Source organism: Ursus maritimus, unplaced genomic scaffold (assembly GCF_017311325.1).
Source record: "Ursus maritimus isolate PB19 unplaced genomic scaffold, ASM1731132v1 scaffold_7, whole genome shotgun sequence".
Lineage (NCBI taxonomy): Eukaryota > Metazoa > Chordata > Mammalia > Carnivora > Ursidae > Ursus > Ursus maritimus.
In genome coordinates, this window is record NW_024426885.1 from 31,546,570 (window position 1) to 31,569,092 (window position 22,523).

The following is a 22,523-nucleotide window of genomic DNA, read 5'->3' on the forward strand; positions in this document are numbered from 1 at the left end:
TTTCCCATGCGTTTCTGCCAGAAGCACAGGGGTAATACACTGGCAGAAGAGCTGGGAGAAATCCCTCTGAGGCACACTGGGTCTTCGCTGAGTGCTAGGCAGTGGCTCCCCAAAGGCAGAAGGGAAGGCAGACAGAAATCTGCCGAGGCACAGAAAACTGACAAGAACAGCAACCCTTGAAGAATGTTGTATAAGAGAAAGAGGAAGCTTTGTAAATTGCCCTTGAGCTGGCCACTGGAACAGGCTGCCAAATGACGGATGGCAGTCAGGCAGATGACCACTTACCTGAGGGCCCCCGAAAGGAAGTCCATGGGATGCGGAAGTAGTCTAGGTGTTTGATACTCAAAGTTTGGACAGCAGCACCGGCATTACCAGGCAGCCTGTTGGAAATGTAGAGCCTCAGCCTCACCCCAGACCTACTGAATCATCTTTTATTAATTAAAATTAATTTCTATTTCAACAAGATTCCTGGGTCAGTTATATACACATTAAATTTTGGTAAGCATGACCTTTTAAGAATATTTTATTTATTTGAGAGAGAGCACACGAGCGGGGTGGGGGGAGGAGCAGTGGGAGAGGGAGAAGCAGACTCCCCGCTGAGCAGGTGGCCCCAATGTGGGGCTCGATCCCAGGACCCTGAGATCATGGCCTGAGCCAAAGGCAGATGCTTAACCCACTGAGCCACCCAGGGGCTCCGATAAGCATGACCTTTCAAGGTATATTCTGATCCCTAAAATTCTACTTAAATAATATGTGTAATCAAGTGCTATGTGGTGAGCCATACAGAAACTAAATGCGTGGTCCAAGAAGGAAACGTTCTATGTAGGTAATGCAAGGAGGTGTCATTGAAGAACCAGGAGTTGAGCTAGTCCTGAAAAGCTGGAGGAAGATACAGTCACGTCAAAAGATAATGAAAATAAGTATACGGAAGCAGAAATTATGGTATGGATGAGCCTTCCTGCAGTGGAGAGGGAGATTAAGTAGGACTATTACCTTGGTTCCTGCTAAAACACCCCTGAGGCCAATTTTTCAGAAAGAAATAAGTCACTTAGCTTTCTCTGAGGAGCTTAAGCCAGACACAGAATAGAGAGGTCTGAGGTCTAATGCAGGCCTAGGCAAAGGGCGGCAGTAGCACAGGGAAACAGCAGTTTATTCTGACTTGGAGATGTGAACAAGGCTTCACTGCAGGCATTTGAGCTGAGCTTTGAAGGTAGAGTGGGGCAAAGGTATTCTAAGTTGAGCAAATAACCTGAACAGTGTTGGGTGAAGCAGCAGTCTACCCTGTCTGGAGTGTGGGTGACATCAGAGGGGCGGAGTGGGATGTAAGCCTGGAGAGAGCTTATAGGCACGGTTCAAAAAACTTGAATGTCTGTTGGAGAGTTTGACCTTATTTTGTAGGCAATGGAAAGCCACTGGCAATTTTAGCTAGGGAGCAATGTGATAAAGCCTTTTTATTTTTTTAAGATTTTATTTATTTATTTATCTATTTGAGAGAGAGAGAGAGAGAGGGAGGGAGGGAAAGAGAGGGAGCAGAGGAAGAGGGACAAGCAGACATTATAGTATCTATAGCTGTTTTTAAAAAAATTTCCCTGCTCAGCAGGGAGGCTGCTTCTCCCTCTCCCTCTGCTGCTTCCCCTGCTTGTGCTCTCTCTCTCCCTCTCTGTCAAAAAAATAAAATCTTAAAAAATAAATCAGAACAGCACGTCCTTGTGATTTTAGACAATTATATAGTTTCACTCATTTGTGGAACATAAGGAATAGCAGGGAGATCAGTAGGAGAAGGAAGGGAAGAATGAAGGGGGCGGTAAACAGAAGGGGGAATGAACCACGAGAGACTGTGGACTCTGGGAAACAAACGGAGGGTTTTAGAGGGGAGGGAGGTGGGGGGATGGGCTCGCCCGGTGATGGGTATTAAGGAGGGCACATATTGCATGGAGCACTGGGTGTTATATGCAAACAATGAATCATGGAGCACTACATCAAAAACTAATGATGTACTGTATGGTGACTAACATAGCATAATAAAAAAAATTAAAATTAAAAAAAAATTCCCCTCAATAGAAAGACAAAGTATTGCCTGTGTCTTTTTAGCTTTGAATGTATTTTTAGACATGTGCTGTCCGATGTAGCAGTGACTAGTCATACACAGCTCTCCATCACTTGAAATGTAGCTAGTCCTGATTAAGATGTGCTGCAACTGCAGTACATACAACAGGTTTCAAAACTGAATATGAGAAAATATTAATAGTTTTTATGTAAACGACATGTTAAAATGATAATACCTTGGATACAGTCCCTTTCTTAAACTCTTCTTAGCTCTCTGTTTTGATTGCACCCTCTCTTACTTGTTGACTGATACAACATTAGAATGAAGTATACTTTTTTTAAAAAAGATTTTATTTACTTGAGAGAGAGTAAGCGAGAGAAAGGGAGCATGAGCTGGGTGAGGAGGGGCAGAGGGAGAGGGAGAAGCAGACTCAGCCTGATGCAGGGCTTGATCGCAGGACCCTGAGATCATGACCTGAGCTGTAGGCAGATGCTTAACTGACTGAGCCACCCAGGCATCCCAGAATGAAGTATACTTTTAAAAACTTTTATTTATATTGCATTTCGTATTTCTTATTAATTTAGGAATTGAGTAAGGTGAAAATTTTATATCTGTCTCTCACACACACACACACACACACACACACACACACATACACACACACACACAGCCTACTTAGGTAACTTCATTCTTTTGTCTATAGAAGTAACTATTTCTGATATTTTCCCCTTACAAGTTCATAGAAAAAAGTTTCCCACCTTCTAAAGGAATGGTGGAACCAAGTTTAGTTGGATGGCCAGGAAGGAATGGTAATCATTTATAACCAGTGGCCAATTCAATATTAAAGTCAGTTGACAGTGACCCATTTCATTTGGCCCTTCTCATCTAGAATGGCCCAAAGCAGGTTCCTGAATCTGCCACAAAACCATGTTTCCCTCCAGTGGAAATGAGATTGAGTTGTATCAGCTGATCATTTCCATGAGCCGAGACTTAAGTGACTCCCAAATACCTTAATGGATTTTTTTTTTTTTGAACCCAGGCTGCAAGGCAGAAATGGAATAAGAAAAGAGTTCAGTTTATTGAAGGAAACTGGTGAATTCTAATTCCAGCTTTCTGAGGGGCAGTGTTCAGAAAAGACAAAACAATAAACTTGGGGCAGAAGACATGAATTTGCATATCCGCTCTCCCATCTACTAGTTTGTGTGACCCTTATTTATAAAATGGAAATAGTACTTACACCTCATGGGTTTTTTTTAGAATCAGAATAGAGAATGTCCATGACAGTGCTTCGTGTATGTAGACATAAGGAAGAAAGGAGCTGCTGCTGGCTCTCTTTTATGACCTTTTATTTTCATTTTTATTTGATGCAGAATTGCTGTGCAGGGAGCAAGCACTGTAATAAGGAAGCCAGGAATATGGGGAATCCTTGATTAGCATCATACGCCATGTATGTTACCATGCAAAGTACGTGAACAGAAGATCAGTGTTGCCATGACAGCCTTTGTGGACTTAGAGCAATACTAAATCACAAGACCATCAGGGCACAGGTCATCTGTCTCCTTCCCTCTCTCCCATGCCCATCAGCCCTGTATTCATACAGAGTTAAGTGTGTGCTTAGAAGTTACAAGGAGACAGTCTAGTATATTTGGGAAAGAAAATTATGGCTAAGTGCATTGCAGGCTTTTAGGTCAGCCACTTGGGCAAGTGACTTAACCTCTCTGAGCCTCAGTTTCTGGTTCTGTGAAGTGGGAGTGGTGGTAGCTCCCTTCAGACTGTTGCAAGGATTAAGTGAGAAAATGAATGTAACGCACTTGAGCAGAGCATGGGACACAACAGATGCTCAATAAATACTAAGTGTAACAATATAACCACTAGCACTAGTAGAGTTTAAACATGTTCAAACTTGGCTTCTCATTCCTACTCGAAGTACAACAAGTTCAATTATGAGTAGCAGAAGAGAAGTTCCTGTCCACAGCTTTATAAGCTTGTATTCACCTGGATGTTGTAAAAAGAGATATAAAGACATTTGGCTTCCAGTTTGTGGGAGAGCTTTTCCTTCCTCACGCCAGCCCCACCCTGCATCAGTCAGCTCAGCAGTCAGTCCCCAGATCCAGAGGTGGGGAGCTCGGGACAACTTCAGAGTAACACACCACTGTACCTGCCCACAGCAGTCATTAAAGGAAGAACGTATGGGGTCTCTTCATGTTTCTGTGACAAGGTCCATAGCTGCTGCTTCTCCCACAAAATAGTCCATGGAATAAGTAAATAGAGCCCATACTTGTGTGACAGGGGTGGCAACCACACTTGCAGATCTGGTTCCTGGCACACTTTGATGAGCAAATACCATGACAGTGGAAAGGTGTGTTGCAGCTCTCTTACTGCATTAAACCCTGGGACAAAAAGGTACGGCATGGCTTTAAAACTCAATGGCATCTTTGTGGTACAACTGATTAGCATATTTGGCTGTTAACTGAAAGGTTGGTGGTTTGAACCTACCCAGGGATGGTCTTGTCTCCAGCTAATTTCTTGGTGGGGAAAATATTCTGGAATTAGTGGTGATGGTTGCACAACATTACGAATATGCGAAATGCCACCGAATTGTACACATTAAAATGGTGGACTTTATGTTATATGTATTACTACAATAAAAATAAAACCCCAGTAGATGCATTGAAGGATGCATTTTCCAAACTCTTCACTGTAATTGTATTTTTCTTCCTGACATGTATACCTACCATGTCGTATGTCCTAATAGCTGAATGCCTATATGTTATATCAGCTTTTTAAAAAATCTCTGTTCTGGGGGGGTCCCACTCTTTAGCATTTTGGCATCACTGAGGAATATTTTGGATTGGATTGAGTATTGTATTAACTATTCAAGCTCATAAATTCTCTTGCAAGACTCTTTGGCCCTAGCACATATTTGCCTAGTCTAGAAAATTCTCCTGTGCAAACAGCAGGATGGGAATGAGACGTGTGTCTGCCCTCTCCGAAGGCATTTTATGGCATTCTTAATAAATGGGCATCAGGAGAAAGAAAGGGTCTGTATGAGAACAACTGAACCAGTTCCTGAGATCTTCTTTTAGCCGGTGCAACTTGCCAGTGCAGGACTCAGGACTATGAGTTCTTCGGAACAAAGTCATGATTGTTTTTTTTGTAAAGCAGAGATTATGAAAGGTAAAAGGTCTTTAAGACCTACACAAGCACAGAGTACAAAAGAGAAAAGGGGAGTTGGGAAGGACTCACAAAACAGACGATGTCTGCCGAGTAGTCCTTGAGGCAGGAGGTGATGAATACCTTCCATGGAAAGGCTTCAGCAAAAGCCAAGGAAGCTTCGTGCTGGTCAAGACTGGCCTTGGTGAGCAAGGAAGGATGACCTTGTACACCACTGTGGAGGAAAGTGCTCCCTGGGCAAGCGTTTTTTCTCACTCCAGCCAGCAGATTTCAGCTGCTCCTGCTATACCACGTCTTTCCAGAAATACGAAGGCTTGTAAAAGAAACACAGGCCTACGATGACCCCTGCAACCAGGATCAGGGAGAAGAGGACCATGAGGAAGACATAGGTGGAATGGGAGAGAGGTGCGGACAGCGGCTCCTCAGCGGGGATCATGTTGGTCAGGTTCAGCATGTAGCCCAGAGTCCACCCGACATTGCTGCTCTGGATCTGCAAACAGTGGGGAAAGGCTGTTGTTTCTGGTTTGAAGATGAAAAGAGTTTCATGCAATCCTGTCCGTAACACGAGCGCCAGGAGGTTCAGTTCTCTAACTGGATTACTTTTACATTCTAAACTGGGAATACGGTTGTGGGGAAAACGGAGCCCAAGCAAGTGATGAAGGAGAGTTTGGAGTCTCACTGCTCTGTTTCTGAAATTCAGAGGAATTTGGTGAATAACTGCCCAATTCTCCTGCCTCTACCTAGAACTTACTTGAAACAGCCTTTGGAGATTTGCATTCCTCTGGTTGTTTGAGTGAATGTGGAGGGAAGGGTGTGGAAGGTGACAGAAAGCAGGCAAAGGATAAGAGAATAATGATTGTCCCTGCTCTCTTACACCTACGTCAGGCCCAGGAGTCTCATCCTTATGTAACCAGGACGTCCTTACGATTCAATGAGGGAAGACTGGGAAATAACCCCAGCAAGTCAGTGTTACTTTAAGGAAGTTGGCAGACTGTACACATGTTGAGAAAGGATTCTTCCTAAATGATAAGACATGCGCTGGCCCTGCCATCTTCCTAGAAGTATTTTCCAGTCACCTCAAAACATACTGGAATGTAGATAGTCTGTGAATAATAAATAATTTTGAAAATGTTTTTATTACATGAGTTGTGCATAATCACGGTAGAAAAATTAGGAGATACAGATAATCCTAAAAAAGAAAATAAAAACCAGCTATATTTCACCACTTAGAAGTCACTGCTATTATCTTTTTGTGACACGTCCTTCCAGTCTTCTCTGTGCATGTTTTTTCCCTTACAAAATATGGAATAAAGGTTTTTTTTTTTTTAAAGATTTTATTTATTTGACAGAGAGACACAGCGAGAGAGGGAACACAAGCAGGGGGAGTGGGAGAGGGAGAAGCAGGCTTCCAGCAGAGGAGCCTGATGTGGGGCTCGATCCCAGGACCCTGGGATCATGACCTGAGCCGAAGGCAGACGCTTAGTTTAACGGCTGAGCCACCCAGGCGCCCCGGAATAAAGTTATATGTAGAATTATTCACTTAACAATACCTTTCTTTTTTTTTTTTTTTTTTAACAATACCTTTCTAAACATCAACTCATGTCTCAAAGGATCATCACTGGCATGAACTGCCAATGTTTTTTTTTTACTCACTTTATCCAATTATTTATAAATCCTAGAAATGAAGTAGTTGGATAAAATGACATGCATATTTTAAGGCTTTTGGCACATATTGCCAAAACAGTCTCCCCAAAGGTTGTGCCAATTTACATTCCAACCAGTTTCCGTGTGGAAATGCTCTTCTCCCCTAAACCCTTACCAGTACTGGGAATTAATAATTTGGGAAAGGTCCAGAGTTAGAGAAGTTACCACCTATGGTTTAGAAATACTAGATCATTCCCTGAAGTCCAAAGACTATAAATTACTCTCAAATTTGACATAGACATATCCTTCAGACAAAAAGATGTGATGAAATGAAAGGAAGACTAGGAATTAAATCAAGGAAAAGATTTGCATTTGAATTAGCAAGGTCAATATGTGTAATGAAAGTGTAATGACAAGAGTGTAATGAAAATAGTATCCTGTAGGCTGCTACAGCCCTCTGCCTCAATGTATTGCTTTGCTTGATATTTATTCATATTTAATCAATGGCGTTAATTGTTTTTGCCATTAGTGGGTATACGTTTAAAAGGCAGAGAAGCACCACTCTTGTTACTTTTCAAACAGCAGTTGCCCATCAGTCAATGTAAACGTTTCTCTATGCCTGGATACCTGCAGGTGGCGCTATGGTAAAGCACAGCACTGAGGTGGCCTGTGGAAGGCGCCCGCTATGCCTGACTTCTTAAGCAAAGACCCCCACTCACAGTCACTCATCTCCTTTATGCTAAGCTTTCAGATTAGTAAGCCTTGAAGCTACAACAAGGCCCTCAGCCCTTATGAGAAGCCATAATAATCATTTCCAGATTCAAGGAAGGGGACTTCAGGATGGATGTTGAAGTCAGCAAACAGAATCACTGAGGCTACTGAAATACTGTTACATTTAATATCTCACTGTTTGTTTTATAAGGAATTAGTCACTGTGATATGAGCAGAAAGGAGAGGCTGAGAATGCAGATAGCTCTCCTTAGATAGGATATCCTCAGTTGGCTGGTTGGCATAGGAGGGCTTGACACAAAATGTCAGGTTGGGTAAGAGGTGAAATGGTAGAACTGGACATCAGGCTGACTCCTCCCTCTTTCAAGCCCAAAGCTGCCTCAGTCACCCAATCTCCCCACAACCCAAGAAGTACCCAAATTACCTTGCCCATGAAATGAATATTCTTCCAGGAATCAGCTGTGAAATGATAGCCACTCAGAAGGAGAGAGAGGATGTAGGCTCCAGAGAAGCAGTATTCACTCAGGTACTTCTCCTTCACGTCACCAAAATATGTCTTCAGCTGGAAGGGAAGGAAATAGCACACGTGTACAACAGGCACCTCCCCACGGCTCTCTTCACCCTTAGAGCTGATCAAGACAGGAGAAAGGCCCAGCTCAGCCAGACCCGAGAGCCGGCTTCTCCAGAGAGCCCTGGGAGTGGTGCCGCACTCCTTCAGTGGGTGCAGGGCTATAGTTTAGGGTCTCAAGGAAATTTTTCCTCCCCTGGGTTCTGTGGGATAGTAACAAGTGCTCCAGGAAAACAGTGGTTTCCGTGATCTAGTAGGTTCCGAAACACAGACTTTCAGCATACTTCTTCACCCCTTCTGAAACTTGTTTCACAGTTACATCAGCATTTTAAACTGAAAAATCTTGCATGAAAGAAATCCATCAGTCTGTTTAATCAGACTTTTCTATGCTTTTGACCAGAGTCCGAGTTCAGAGTCTCTGAAGGAACTAGTGCATCAAATAAATAAAATCTTAAGCATGTTAAGGAAAGTGTGTCATAAAAAGCCTTGCCACTCGTGTGGGGCCTGGGTGGCTCAGTCGGTTAAGTGGCTGCCTTCAGCTCACGTCATGATCCCAGGGTCCTGGGATCAAGTGCTCAGGGGAGTCTGCTTCTCCCTCTCCCTCTGCTCCTCCTCCCACTCATGCTCTTTCTGTCTCTCTCAAATAAATAAATAAAATCTTAAAAGAAAAAAAAAAAAAGCCTTGCCTCTCGGTTTAATACCTGGCCTAGCAGTGTCGGTGCCTCCCAGGGGCTTGTTAGTCCTCACTCCAGAACTACCAATGCAGGATGTGCTGTTTAATGTGATCCCCAGGTAATCACATGCACAGTAAAGTTGGAGAAACTCTACAACACAGTTTAGGATGAATTTTGCTCAGGGCTGCTAACAGTGCCAACATCTCACCTTCTGTCCTCAGCCCTTACCTGACCTCTTTTTTTGTTTATGAGTCATGCAAAGGGGTCTTCTTGAGTCCTTTGTGTGTTTGCTCACCCTACTCGCAATTGAAGGGCTGCCTGCTGACCCCCACCCTTACCTCCCCTCCTGTTGTAAACATATGCCCAGATGCCCACAGCTTGCTCTGCTCCTCTCTGGTCCTCAGTTAGAGAACAACAGGCCAGCTCAGCTCAGAGTTGTCTGCTGCCCTATTCCTCAGCCCTTGAAACAGCAATTCCCTTCTGGACACCCTCGGCAGACAGAGAACTAACATTTATTAAGCAGATATCAAATACTAGGAATCAAGCCAAATGTTTTATATGTAGGACCTTCTGGTTACCTGTCTACCCACCACCACCACCCCACTTTTGCCCAGATTTCTCTCTCTTCCCAAGCAACACCCCATCTCTAAACCCCCTAATTGCTAGCTGGGGTCTGTTTCTCACTTGGTTTCTGCCAGCCCCCAGTCTCTGGAAGGCTAAGTCCATACCTAGCCTGCCTTGGCCTGCTCTGATGGAATTCTCTGAATGACCCAACCTGGAACTTGTCTTTCTCTCACAGTCCTAGAAACTACTCTTTGATCAACTCCTCTGCATGGGACATCCTCCCAAGACCTTGGTGTAACATCAGTGCCTATCCGGATCCTACCCCCTTCTTACAGTAACTGCACTCTTTCTTTCCTTCGTGGAAAGACTTCTCCTCCCATTTAGTGTAGTCTCAGCAGGCCCGTCAAACAAAAAACTGCTATGGAAATCCAAGAATCCACCTGGGCCAGACTTGAAACTGCTGCAACCCACAGGTCCTTATAAGCTGGCCTATTCCTTGTGGGAATGCCATTGTGGTTTAATTTTCCTGAATTCTACAAGTCCTAACCCCTCCTCTTCCTGGAAAAATGTACATTGCCATGCAGTCTAATCTGTTGAGGATTAATTATGATAGTAGCCAAAAAATATGGAAGCCAAAGGCATCCATCTGGTTCCTAAGTCCAGATCTGATTGTGTTAATGCTTGTGGACTCAACACTATGTTCTCTCCAAATGGGGGGATGGTTTGCATTTCTCATTCCTCTCTCTGCCTCTCTCTCCTTTCTCCCTTCTATTCCTAGGGCCTATTGCTCCTTACCACTCTACCCATATGAAGGGGCACAGCAAGTCTTCAAGAATGGGATGCATTTCTCTAGAAAGGATAAAAGTCCATGAGGCTGAATGTCAGGACCCAGAATATATGGAGAAATCCTAGTTAGTAGTATACACAGAATCTTACATTGTTGTTCTCGTGGGCTGTCCAGAGATCTTGAGTGAACATATTTTCTGAGTGGATAATTGATTATTCTGGTTGTCAAAATTAGAGGGTTACCAAGCCCTCTAATTAACCTATCAGAAGACAAGCATGAAATGTCCCTTTCACTCACTTTCCTAACCTCTCCTCCTCAGGGATCCAAGGATTGGGGGCACCTCCAAGAATTTGGAGGACATCAGTAAGTGTAGTTTGCATTTTTTTTCTCCTGCCAAAGCAGGGGCAGGCAGCATGATATAATATATATAAAGCATCTAGCTCACTTTTCAGCACATAATATATGTCTAACAATTGTCAGTTCTCTTTTGGCCAAAGGTATCTAAAAGGGACATTCTCAAACTCCAGTCACACAGGAGTAGCAGGAAAAGAGTTGCCCTATGAGAGCACACTTGATACCTAAGCATTCCATATGGACAGACAATGCAGTTGGGAAAAATGAACCCTGAGTCATAACACCTACCTCAACACCAAGGCCCTGGGTGAGGGTCTAGGTCTCACCCTGCAACTCCCCCCCACCCCCTGCCAAAGATTTCAGATTTAAGGTGCAGGCCTTAATGAATCTACTTCTAGGACCTCTGAGCAGCAACTCATGTGGCTTCTCCGAGCAGACCTACAGGTCTGCCCATAGGCATTGCCAACCTAATGTAACCTGATGAAATTAAAAAAAAACAACAACAACACGAGGTTAAGGAGAAAAAATGTGATAGCTTTCACTCTGAACAAAAAGTAATTTTTTTTCCCCAGGGGCACCTGGGTGGCTCAGTCAGTGAAGTGTCCGACTCTTGATTTCAGTTCAGGTCTTGATCTCAGGGTCATGGGTTTGGACCCTGCATTGGGCTCCACACTGGGCATGAAGCCTACAAAAAAAAAAAAAAAAAAAGAGAAAGAGAGAGTGACAGAGGAAGGGAGGGAGGGAAGGAGGAAGGAAGGAAGGAAGGGAGGAAGGAAGGAAGGCTTTTTTTCCAAAAGCAGCTTAAATCTACCTCCTTCACAGGCACACACTGGGGTTGTTTCAAGTTGCCTCGGCTCCACGATGCTCACCTTGCTCAACAGATCACTACCAGCTGCAAAAAGCCTCCCCCACGTGTTTTGCAAACTGTCAAGTGCTGAGGCATTTCGAGGGGCTCTTCTGGAAAGCCCTGAATCCTCTTCCTTCCTGTTCTAACTCAGACAAATATGAATCCCTTCCTGTTCTAACTCAGACAAAATATGGAGGGAGAAGTCCAGGCCTCCAGTGCTTGCACAACCTTCCTTCCTCTGTCAGCGCCAAGGAGACGAGCATCCATTTCTAGTTAATTACACCTCCTCGGAATGAAAGTACCACTCACCTGTGCAACCCTGTCAACTTAAAACAGCTGCCGTTGGGAGCTACCCCTAGCTGATCCTTTTTGATTAGAGCAGACCCGTACCTCTCTCCTCCCTGGAAACTTGCATCAGGTAGTACTAGATCTTGAATGACTCAGTGCCTCAGACAAGAAAACATTTGTGCTTCAACTTTATGAATAAGTAGGAGGCACCTGGGACCCAGGCAGGGAGAAAGCGTCTTGCCACAATGGTGTTTATAGCAGATTGTGTGAGTTGCCGGTCTTCCTTGCTAATAAAACTCGAATTTGGGGCTTGGGGAGAGGAGCGTGCGACAACGTACCCAGCTCCAGAGAGTAGCCCAGGCCGGATCTAAGGCTCGAAGCCAGCCCTAAAATCCTGCACCCTGCTTTCCCAGCCAGTCCCATCTAATGAGACGTAAGAGAGAGACTGCTAAGGAGCTTCTGGGGCAGCTTATGCTTCCTTGTAAAATGGAACAGATGGATCTGGCTCTTCCCTTCTTCTGACCCTGAACATAAGTGATCTCTGAAGCCACATCTTGTGTCCATGAAGAAAATAGGCCTAACAACAGAATTGAAGAAGTAACGGCCGAGATAGAGTCAAATGCTGAGCTCCCAGCCGCAGCCGCAGACTGCCAGACTCGGTAGCAGGTGAGAAAAGTTAAGACCGTGTTTGCTTCAGCCATTGTATGCCCAGTTATCAAGAAATGCCGACGCGCTCACTCCAGACTGAGCGCGCCCTCTGGGCTCCTCTAACGTGTCTGCTGGATCTCAGTCTGGGTAGCAGGACTTGAAGAGCAGACTTACCTCCTCCATGCCGTCAGGGGCGCTGGACAATACCAAACAGCTGCTGTTTCTCATCACTTACCTCCTCCCAAGGCTGAGAGCAGAACTTTTCCATAGTGTCCGTCATCTCTTCCTGAGAGGGGGTTTCCTCTGAGGTAAAGTTTAAAAATTCCATCACATAGTAATAAGCCGAAAATGCCTGCAAGAGAAAATGCAGTTTTGCACTGTGTCCAACACAGATGGACACTGACTCACTCTCCAGAAGGCTGAACCCCTGGTGGAGGTGCCTGGAAATCTCTGTCGAGTAAATTAATGAACCAAGTAATATTCCAGACCCAAAAGTTGTTTCTTTTCTGGAAGAGGTGTCACTTCGTTGCTCTCTTTACTGCTGACATGCACTTCTGAGCCACCTGGTAACTGTTTCTGTAATTTTAATGGAAGAGTTGAGGAGAAAGAAAAAGAGGGGGGAGAAAAAAGAGAGGGAAAGAGGTTGGGGCGCCTGGGTGGCACAGCGGTTAAGCGTCTGCCTTTGGCTCAGGGCGTGATCCCAGCGTTATGGGATCGAGCCCCACATCAGGCTCCTCCGCTATGAGCCTGCTTCTTCCTCTCCCATTCCCCCTGCTTGTGTTCCCTCTCTCGCTGGCTGTCTCTATCTCTGTCGAATAAATAAATAAAATCTTTAAAAAAAAAAGAGAGAGAGGGAAAGAGGTTAAAAAAAATCCCGTCTTTTAAAAACTGTGTATTATATATGAGCTTTTAATAAATAAAAACTGGGAACTTTTATACCAAGATATTAAGAGTTATCTCTGAATGGCAATCGTAAGGCATTTTTTCCTTTTTATTTCTGCTTTTTGGGGTCTATTTCTAGAATGTCTATGTACAGCTTTCTTTAGTCAATCTTTAACAAATATTTATTGAAGTCTATCATGAACTAAGCACAACTGAAACGTTTTAAAAAATTATTATTATGATCATCGTGAGAACTACGGAAAAGGTTACAAATGAGTAAAAAGGAAAATATTCAACTAAGGAAAAGGAAAATATTCAACTAAAATTCACAGGATGGGTGCTTGGAAGCATTATCTACAATACTGAGTTCCATGTCTTCACTTTCCACTGCTTTTTCTCACCCTTCAGTTGAACTTTTGTGCCCCTCCTCCACTAACCTACCCACTCCCATGGCCACTTAAAAACAAAATGGATCAGATTACTCCTCCACTTAAAGCCTTCAATGACTCCTAATTATACGTAGAATAAAATCCAAACTCTACCAGGTCTTTCAAAGCCAGGCATGCTCCAACCCTTCCCACCTTGCAAATACCACCTCCTACCCCCACCACCTGCACACGCCACCCCCCAGCATTCCTTGCCCAGCTTTGCCTCCCTGGGGTGGCACATCTGCTCTCCCCCTGTTGCGATTCCCTTCACCTTGACTCAGAGAGGATTTCTAATCTTCCCCCTGGACTAGGGCACTGTCTTTTTTTTTTTTTTTTAATAATTTTTTATTGTTATGTTAGTCACCATACAGTATATCCTTAGTTTTTGATGTAGTGTTCCATGATTCATTATTTGTGTATAACACCCAGTGCTCCATGCAATATGTGCCCTCCTTAATACCCATCTTATTCCGTTTCACGGGACTCTCTGCTGCTTTCTTCCCTCTGGTTGCCACCGTCTAATTTGCTTTTGTCTGTGTCTCCAGCCTTCCGTCTGCCTGCCCTCTAGAAGGCCAGCTCCCCGATGGCAGGGACCACAGCTGCCTTATTCTCGGTGGAATCTGCCGCACGCATGGCACTTGGCACACAGGGGAGCGCTACAGACATGTAAGTGGCAGAAAACTGCTCTTTTTCGAATTCCTAGAGCACAGCCTTAAATGTGAGAGACACTGGGTGGATCTCTGTTGACTGAGAAACTGGATAAATCCAGAGACTGGAGAGCTCCGGTATGCATAGCTAATGCCCTGAAATATTCCCCCCTATTAATTAAAACTATTCAGAGTATTTTCCTCTAGTGAACGGACTGTGGGGCAGGAGGGAGGGGAGGATTTTTAGGATGTACTTTCAAATTTTTTATTTTTGTTGTGTAAGAGCATTTAACATGAGATCTACCCTCTTAACAAATTTTTATATGTACGATACAGTATGTTAACTCTAAGGACAGTGTGTACAGCAGCTCTCTAGAACTGAATCATCTTGAATAACTGACACTTCATACCTGTTAACTAGCAACTGCTCATTCCCCCTCTCCTTAGCCACCACTCTATTCACTGAGCACATGGGATGTCTTTGCATTTGTTCTTAATTACTTTCCTCGGTGTTTTGTAGTTTTCAGTGTACAAGTCTTACTTCTCCTTAGTTAAGGTTACTACTAAGTATTTTATTCCTTTTGAGGTTATTGTAAATGGGATTGTCTTCCTAGTTTCCTTTTCAGACAGCTCATTGTTAACGTATAGAAATGCAGCTGGGTTTTGGATGTTGATTTTGTACCCTGCAAGTTTACTAAATTCATGTATTAGTTCTAACAGGTTTCTTATCTGTCTTTTTTTTTAATTGAAGTATAGCTGACACACAATTTTACATCAGTTGCCGGCGTACGACACAGTCATTGAGCATGTCTGTACATTATGTCAGGCCCGCCACAAGGCTAGCTCCCACCCATCACCGTACAACACTGTCACAATACCTTTGACTATATTCCCTATGCTGTGCCTTTTGTCCCTGTGACTTACTCATTCCGTAATCGAAGCCTGTATCTCCCATTCTCCTTCATCCGTTCTGCCCATTCCCCACCTCCCTCCCCTCTGGCAACCACCAGTTTGTTTTCTCTATTTATGAGCCTAACAGGTTTCTTTGCTGTGTGTGTAGACTTTAGGGTTTTCTTTATGTACAATCTTGTCATCTGTAAACAGAGACAATTTTACTTCTTTCTTTCTGATGTGGATGCCTTTCATTTCTTCTTGCCTAATTGCTCTGGTGAGTTCTTTCAGTGCTATGCTGAACAGAAGTGGTGAGAGGGGGCATCCCTGCCTGGTTCTTGATCGCAGAGGAAAAGTTTACAGTTCTCACCCCTGAGTCTGATGTTAGCTCTGTGGTTTTTAGATATGGCTTTTATTGTGCTGGTGCAATTTCTTTCTATTTCTACTTTGTTGAAACTTTTTATCATAAATGAGTGTTCAATTTTATCAAATGCTTTTTCTTTTTTCTTTTTTTTTTTTTAAAGATTTTATTTATTTATTTGACAGAGATAGAGACAGCCAGTGAGAGAGGGAACACAAGCAGGGGGAGTGGGAGAGGAAGAAGCAGGCTCATAACGGAGGAGCCCGATGTGGGACTTGATCCCAGAACGCCGGGATCACGCCCTGAGCTGAAGGCAGACGCTTAACCGCTGTGCCACCCAGGCGCCCTATCAAATGCTTTTTCTGCATCTATTAAGATGTGTGGTTTTCATCCTTCATTCTGTTAATATGCTGTATCACACTAACTGATTTTTGCATAGGGAGTCATCATTGCACCCCAGGGATAAATCCTACTTAGGCATGCTATATTACTCTTTTAATAGACTGATGAATTCAGCTTGCCAGTGTTTTGTTGAAGATTTTGGTTGTTCCAAAGTGTGTTCTTTCATTTCCACATACAATTCCACTTGTGAATTTTCCAGTTTCCTTCTGCTATTGATTTCTAGTTTCATTCTACTGGTATAATTTCAGTCTTCTTAAATTTGTTGAGACTTGTTTTATGACCTAAGGTGTGATCTGTCTTAGAGATCCATGTGCACTTGAGCATATATTCTGCTGCTCTTGGGTGGAATGTTCTGTATGTGTCTGTTAGGTCTATTTGGCCCATAATGTGGTTCGAATCTGCAATTGTTCTAGCCAGTATTGACAGGCACTGAAGTCTCCTACCATTATGGCATTGCTGTCTCTTCCTCCCTTCAGTTCTGTCAATGTTTGCTTCAGAGATTCAGGTGCTCTGATTTGGGGTACATATATACTTATAATTAATGTATCTTCTTGGTGAATTAACCCTTTATCATTATGTAATGTCCTTCTTGGTCTCTTACGACAATTTATGACTTAAAGTATATTTTGTATGATATACATGTGACCACCCTTGTCTTCTTTTGGTTGGCGCTTGCATGGAATATCTTTTCCATCACTTCACTTTTGGCCTACGTGAGTTCCTTAGATCTAAAGTGAGTTTCTCTAGAACGTATGGTTGGATCTTTAAACTTTTTGTACAGTATGATTTTTTTTTTACAATGAGCATGTCTTAATTTTTATAATAAATATTTCCTTAAATTGTTACATTTCAAATTTTTTTCCGATATTACTTCTAGAGCTCATTCTACCAGCAAACGGCTTAATGAATTAAGAACCTAGAAATTCTCTTGTTTTTGCTAAAGTGTGACATGTGCTTTTTAAAGAAATAAAAATTATTTTTAAAAACATTAGCAAACAGGGGCACCTGGGTGACTCAGTCAGTTAAGCATCTGCCTTTAGCTCAGGTCATGATCTCAGGGTCCTGCAATCGAGCCTCACATCAGGCTCTCCGCTTAGCGGCAAATCTGCTTCTCCTTCTTTCTCTGTAATCTCTCTCTCTCAAATAAATAAATAAATAAATAAATAAATAAATAAATAAATAAAATATTTTGAAAAAATATTAACAAACAGAAAATTTGTGTAGGACGATATAGCAAAATATTGAGCCTTCAGTGGGATACATAGCTCGTCAGCAGGAACTCCTGGTCTATGCCACTGCCTACCCCCAAAGTTCTGCATGCCATGGACTCTTGAAAAATTTTCCCTGACTTACAGATGTTTCCCTTTAGCATCTCAGAATCCTGCTCTTATTTATTTTCCAACATATAAAAGTTGCCCTCTTCTTTTCCTTCAAAATACATATGTCTTAAAAATTCTGCCTTATTCAAAGGTAACACGCTTATTGTATAGAATTTAATTATTACAAATTAAAAATAAAGTTTCCTCCTCATCTTAACCATCCCCTAGAGAAAAATACTTTTAATAATTTATTGCTTAATCCCTGTAGCAACTATATATGTAAAATATTAAAATATATGTATATATTTTTATCTAAATGTGATCATACTAGACACATTGTTTTATAATCCTGCTTTATTTCACTTGATAATAATACATTATGGGAAAGTTTCCCTGTAGATTTTACCTTACCCATTAAAATGTCTATAAAAGGTTATTATGTATGGGGGCGCCTGGGTGGCACAGCGGTTAAGCGTCTGCCTTCAGCTCAGGGCGTGATCCTGGCGTTATGGGATCGAGCCCCACATCAGGCTCCTCCGCTATGAGACTGCTTCTTCCTCTCCCACTCCCCCTGCTTGTGTTCCCTCTCTTGCTGGCTGTCTCTATCTCTGTCGAATAAATAAATAAAATCTTTTAAAAAAAAAGGTTATTATGTATGGATATATCATAATTTACTTAATCTCCTATTCGTGAGTATTTAGGCTTTCTAATATTTCACTTTTATAAGTAATGCTACAAGGTACTTGCATCTTTGTACCTTTGCCTTGAGATGATTTCCTTGGGGTAAAATTTTGGTCAGAAGGTAAATATATTTTGCAAGTAGAAATATGCACTAAAAGACATGAACAAGAGTGTTCATAAAGGAGTACATAATATCCCCAAACTGCAAACAACTGAACTGTCCATTAACTAGAGAATGGATAGATAAATTTTAGTGTATTCATGCAAAGGAATACTCCATTGCAATGAAAGAAAGAGCTACTGTTACATACGACAACATAGATAAATCTCAGACAATACTGAGTGAAAGAAGGCAGACAAAAAATAATATACGCTATGAATCCAAAAACTGGCAACACTAATCTATCATGATAGAAGTCGGAGTAGTGGTTATCTTTGGAGGGGGCTTATCAACTGGGAGAGTGGATAAGGGAACCTTTTAGGATGTTGGGAATGTCCTGTATCTTCATCCAGATGATGGACTCACAGGCGTATTCCTTATAAACTATCACGCTGTGGCCTTAAAATGTACACATTTTACTATAAGTGTATGAGACCTAAATTTTAAAAATATCTATACATATCTCACGAGATTTTTTAAAGATGTATTTATTTTAGTGAGAGCAAGGGTAGGGGGAGGAGCAGAGGGACAGAATCCTCAAGCAGACTCCCCACTGAGTGCGGAGCCCGAAGTGGGGTTCGATCTCATGAACCATGAGATAATGGCCTGAGCTGGAACTAAGAGTCAGACGCTTAACCAACTGAGCCACCCAGGTGCCCCCTCATGAGATCATCTTTCAGAAAGGTTGGATCACTTTATAACTGTAGGAGATAATTTCTCCCTAAAGCTTAAAATATGCTCTATTTTCTGTGAGTCCCACAAATGGTCCTTTATATGCTCCTCAAACTGTTATTCATTTCTTCCAAAACCTGGGATCATTTCTTTCTAAACCCCTGAACCATATCTTCATCTTCAATCTTCCTAATATTACCACCATTTTCCTGTACTATGGAAATCTCTAGACTTATAGATCATAACCCTCGAACAAAGGCATCTAATGACCACAAAGGTGATTTTTAAGCTTGGGAGGAAAAGCTTCTAAACTATCAGAAGCAAGTCACCGGCCTGCCCACATGGAAAAACCCACTGAACTACTTTCAGGTCTCTGAACGTGCTTCATGCTTTCCCGCCTCCAGGCTTCTGTGGATGCTGGACATCTCACTAGAATATTCCAAACACTGAAGTTCTCTTACTGAGAATATTCAATATTCCAGGCACTCCAGCAGTAATATATCTAGCAGGCCTAAAAATGAAAAGGTGATATGTACACCATCCTGCCTTCCAGGGCCTCAGGACACAGCTGGGAAGACAGACATAGCAACCTATAAAGACAATACCCATTCTTGCCAGCCAAATTTTGTGCGAAGTGTAACCTACACAGAATGCAATACATGCGTTCCTGTTCAATTTAACTGAGCTGATTTCAGTGCAGCATCTACCCTCTCTCAAAGTTTTTCTTGTTTTTGTGGTATCAATTACCCACTCTCCTCCCTGCTCCGCCAACTTTAGAGCATCTTCCAGGGAGCTGTTTACTTTGACCTGGCTTCTAAATCTATGCTCATTAAAATTACCAGTAACCTCCTAACTGGCAAAATCAATAGCCATTTTTTTCATTCTACCTCTTCCTTGACTTTTGGCTGCATATCATGCATGCGTTCATTCATTCAACAACTATTGACTGAATAACAACTATGTTCCAAGCAGTCACAGAAACAGATGAAAATCCCTGCCGTCTAGTGGAAGACCACGCAACTCAAACAAGTAACAGATGGTATGATGGTCAGGTAAACAAGTCCTATAAAAATAAAGCCTTTTGTTACATACTCTACACATATAGAGCCTTTATTCAGATTGGAGAAGCCCACAGAGCAGGCATAGTTCATTAATTTCTTCCAATCCAGATACAATTTATTTCAGGGGTCATTTTTTTTCATAAGAACCATTGCCTAGTAATACAACTGACACTCGCATCTTTATCACATTTCCAGGGAAACAAAACCAGAAAAGTAACCCAAAGCCAAAATTGTCTGTAAGGGAAGAAAGGGGGTTTGTCAAATCATTTTCCAAAGATCCAATCAAAAACACATTGCTAGCACTTTGGAATAAAGATTAAATGAAGCACTCATAGTCACAGAAGGGACAAGTATTACAGTCTAGTTGCAAGTTCTGTCCCAAACTGACCCCTTGACCTGTTCCCCTCGCCTCCCCCACCTAACTTCATTACTCATGCTAACTTGCTTCTCTAGCACAGGCTGCCTGCTTTTATTACTAGATATTAGGTTTGCCCTGCCCTGGCAGGAAGCAACTTAGAGGCAGGCGTAGCATCAGTTTCAGAGTCATCTGTCTCTGGCACATAGGTCTGCGTTTGCTTTCATACTTCTAAAGAAACCGACCTCTGACATTTGTGTGGCGTTCAGTCCCAGCCATTGCCCTGCTTGGGCTCATGCTTCTACTTTAATCTCTACTTTCTACATACCTTTTGTTCTAGATTAAGGGCTTTTAATATGGGGCTCACAGGTCCATCTCAAGGGATCATGATGTCTTTTAAATTGTATGCAAAAATTTCAGCACACCTTTACATGTCTATTTTTCTGTTTAGAGGATCCTTAGCTGTCAACACATTCTCCAAAGAGTCTTGTGATCCCTTGAAGAGCTAAGAAGGACTGGTCTATTGAAGACATTATGCTAAGTGAAATAAACCAGTCATAAAAAGACAAATATATGATTCCACTTATATGAGATACTTGGAATAGTCAAATTCATAGCGACTGAAAGTAGAAGGTGATTGCCAGGGGCTGAGGGGAAAGAGGAGTGGAGAATTGGCGTTTTGTTTAATGGGTGGAGTTTCTGTTTGGGAAGACAAAAGAGTCTTGGAGGTAGATGGTGGTGATGGATGCACAACAGTGTAAATGTACGTAATGCCACAAAACTGTACTCTTAAAAGTAGGTAAATGGTTAATTTTCTATTATGTATATTTTAACACACACACACACACACACACACACACACACACACACGAATGGCTGGTCCAGACAACCTTGATATTTTTCTAGCTGTTGTCTTGACTGTGCAGGGTATGGTTTAGAGTCCTCTCTCAAAGTAGAATCAAATAAGCAATATGGTACTGTAGAATAATGCCATTATACAAGGAATAGAAAACAAAATAAATACAAATAGCCCTTCTAACTATTACAAACACCTGAATCAAATTTGAAGTAATATTTTAAAACTCTCTCCTTTATAGATTTTTAAAAAATTTCTCAGATAATAATGTTACTTTTATATTCCATATATAAATAGACTCTAGAAATGACTATTTCTCCGTAGCCGCAGTAGAGATCAAGTCTTAGAATCAAGGGCCAATCCTGCTTGCTGTCTGAGCTGGGAGTGTGTCTATTCATCTTTCTTTCTTGGACAGCTGTGCTCCAGAATAAGGTCATCTGTGTCTCTCCCCTGCTCCAGAACCAGTCCATTCATACTCTATTGACATTTATTTTTTCATTTTATCTGTCAGTCTTTTCTGAAAGTCTTCCATGTGTTGAGGCCTGATAATTTTCCTGTCTATATATGCTCTTCAGAAACCCACTCAGTTGAGTTTAATATCTAATCTGGCCTCTTAAGTCCCTTGGAAAGGTCTCTTCTAGGGTGGAATATTGCTTATACTAACATGCATTAGAATTGAACCCAGAAAAATTAAGTGTTAATGGGATAGGATGATGAGGTTTAGGATGAATATTTTTTCCTTGATTTATTTATATTACGTAATGAAAAAGAAATCTTAACCCTATCAGAATGCTTCTATTTTTAATCCCAAGAATTATACTGAATGACAAAACCCACCTTCTTCTTTTAATACTCATGAGGATACACTGATCAAAGTCAGATGGTTCAAGGACACATCATCAAGTTTCTTCCTACGGCTGTGGTAGATGACTCTTTGAAAGTCTTGAAGGAAAAACGATCATCCTGATTCTGTTCTTGGGGTATGACTTGGGAGACTCAATACATCAGATAGATGTTCTGTTGCCAGAATGGACCCAAAGGTGATTCTTGAGGGAAATGCTGACTCAGCTCTAAGAATTCCTGACCTTGCCTTTAGGTACTGGAGAGATGCCCTATACTACTGAGTTCAAAATCTGATCAGCTTCTTAATTTCCATATTAGGGATTAACCTTACTATATAAATCTTTACTTGATTGGTGTCTATAACCTGTGGGCCAATATTTAAGCAGCAACTGAGAATAATAATACTCTAGGCCATCTTTAGAGAACATATAGCCTCAAAAGTTCAGCTGTTCATCTTCCAATTTCCAGCTTAAATAATTAACATTGATGGAAGATGACTTGAAAAATATATGTCTCCCCCTTTTCCAACCATTCTAAATCCTTTTTTTCTATCAAGTTGAGTATCTATCAAAGACCTACACTGCCTCAGTCCATCACAGAATTGCTATGACTGAGTTGGCTTTTTAATATCATGCCTCTAC

General features: G+C 42.1%; 1 protein-coding gene across 8 annotated transcripts in view; it reads right to left on the reverse strand.

Annotated features, from left to right (window-relative positions):
• Positions 1-22,523, reverse strand: part of ENTPD1 (ectonucleoside triphosphate diphosphohydrolase 1) — a 148,763-nt gene that overhangs the window by 49,191 nt on the left and 77,049 nt on the right. For 4 of the 8 annotated variants that reach the window (XR_005833147.1, XR_005833149.1, XR_005833150.1 and 1 more), the window contains exons 8-11: positions 12,560-12,676; positions 8,019-8,156; positions 5,294-5,711; positions 286-380 (exon numbers count right to left, since the gene is read on the reverse strand). Coding sequence is in view for 2 of the 8 variants with exons in the window: in XM_008700415.2 (XP_008698637.1) it covers positions 5,505-5,711; positions 8,019-8,156; positions 12,560-12,676 (462 nt within the window). In the remaining 6 variants the exon portion in view is untranslated. Of the gene's footprint in view, positions 1-285; positions 381-3,376; positions 5,712-8,018; positions 8,157-11,058; positions 11,227-12,559; positions 12,677-22,523 lie in introns of those variants that run through there. The other 4 variants (XR_005833151.1, XR_005833152.1, XM_008700415.2 and 1 more) reach the window with 3 other exon arrangements.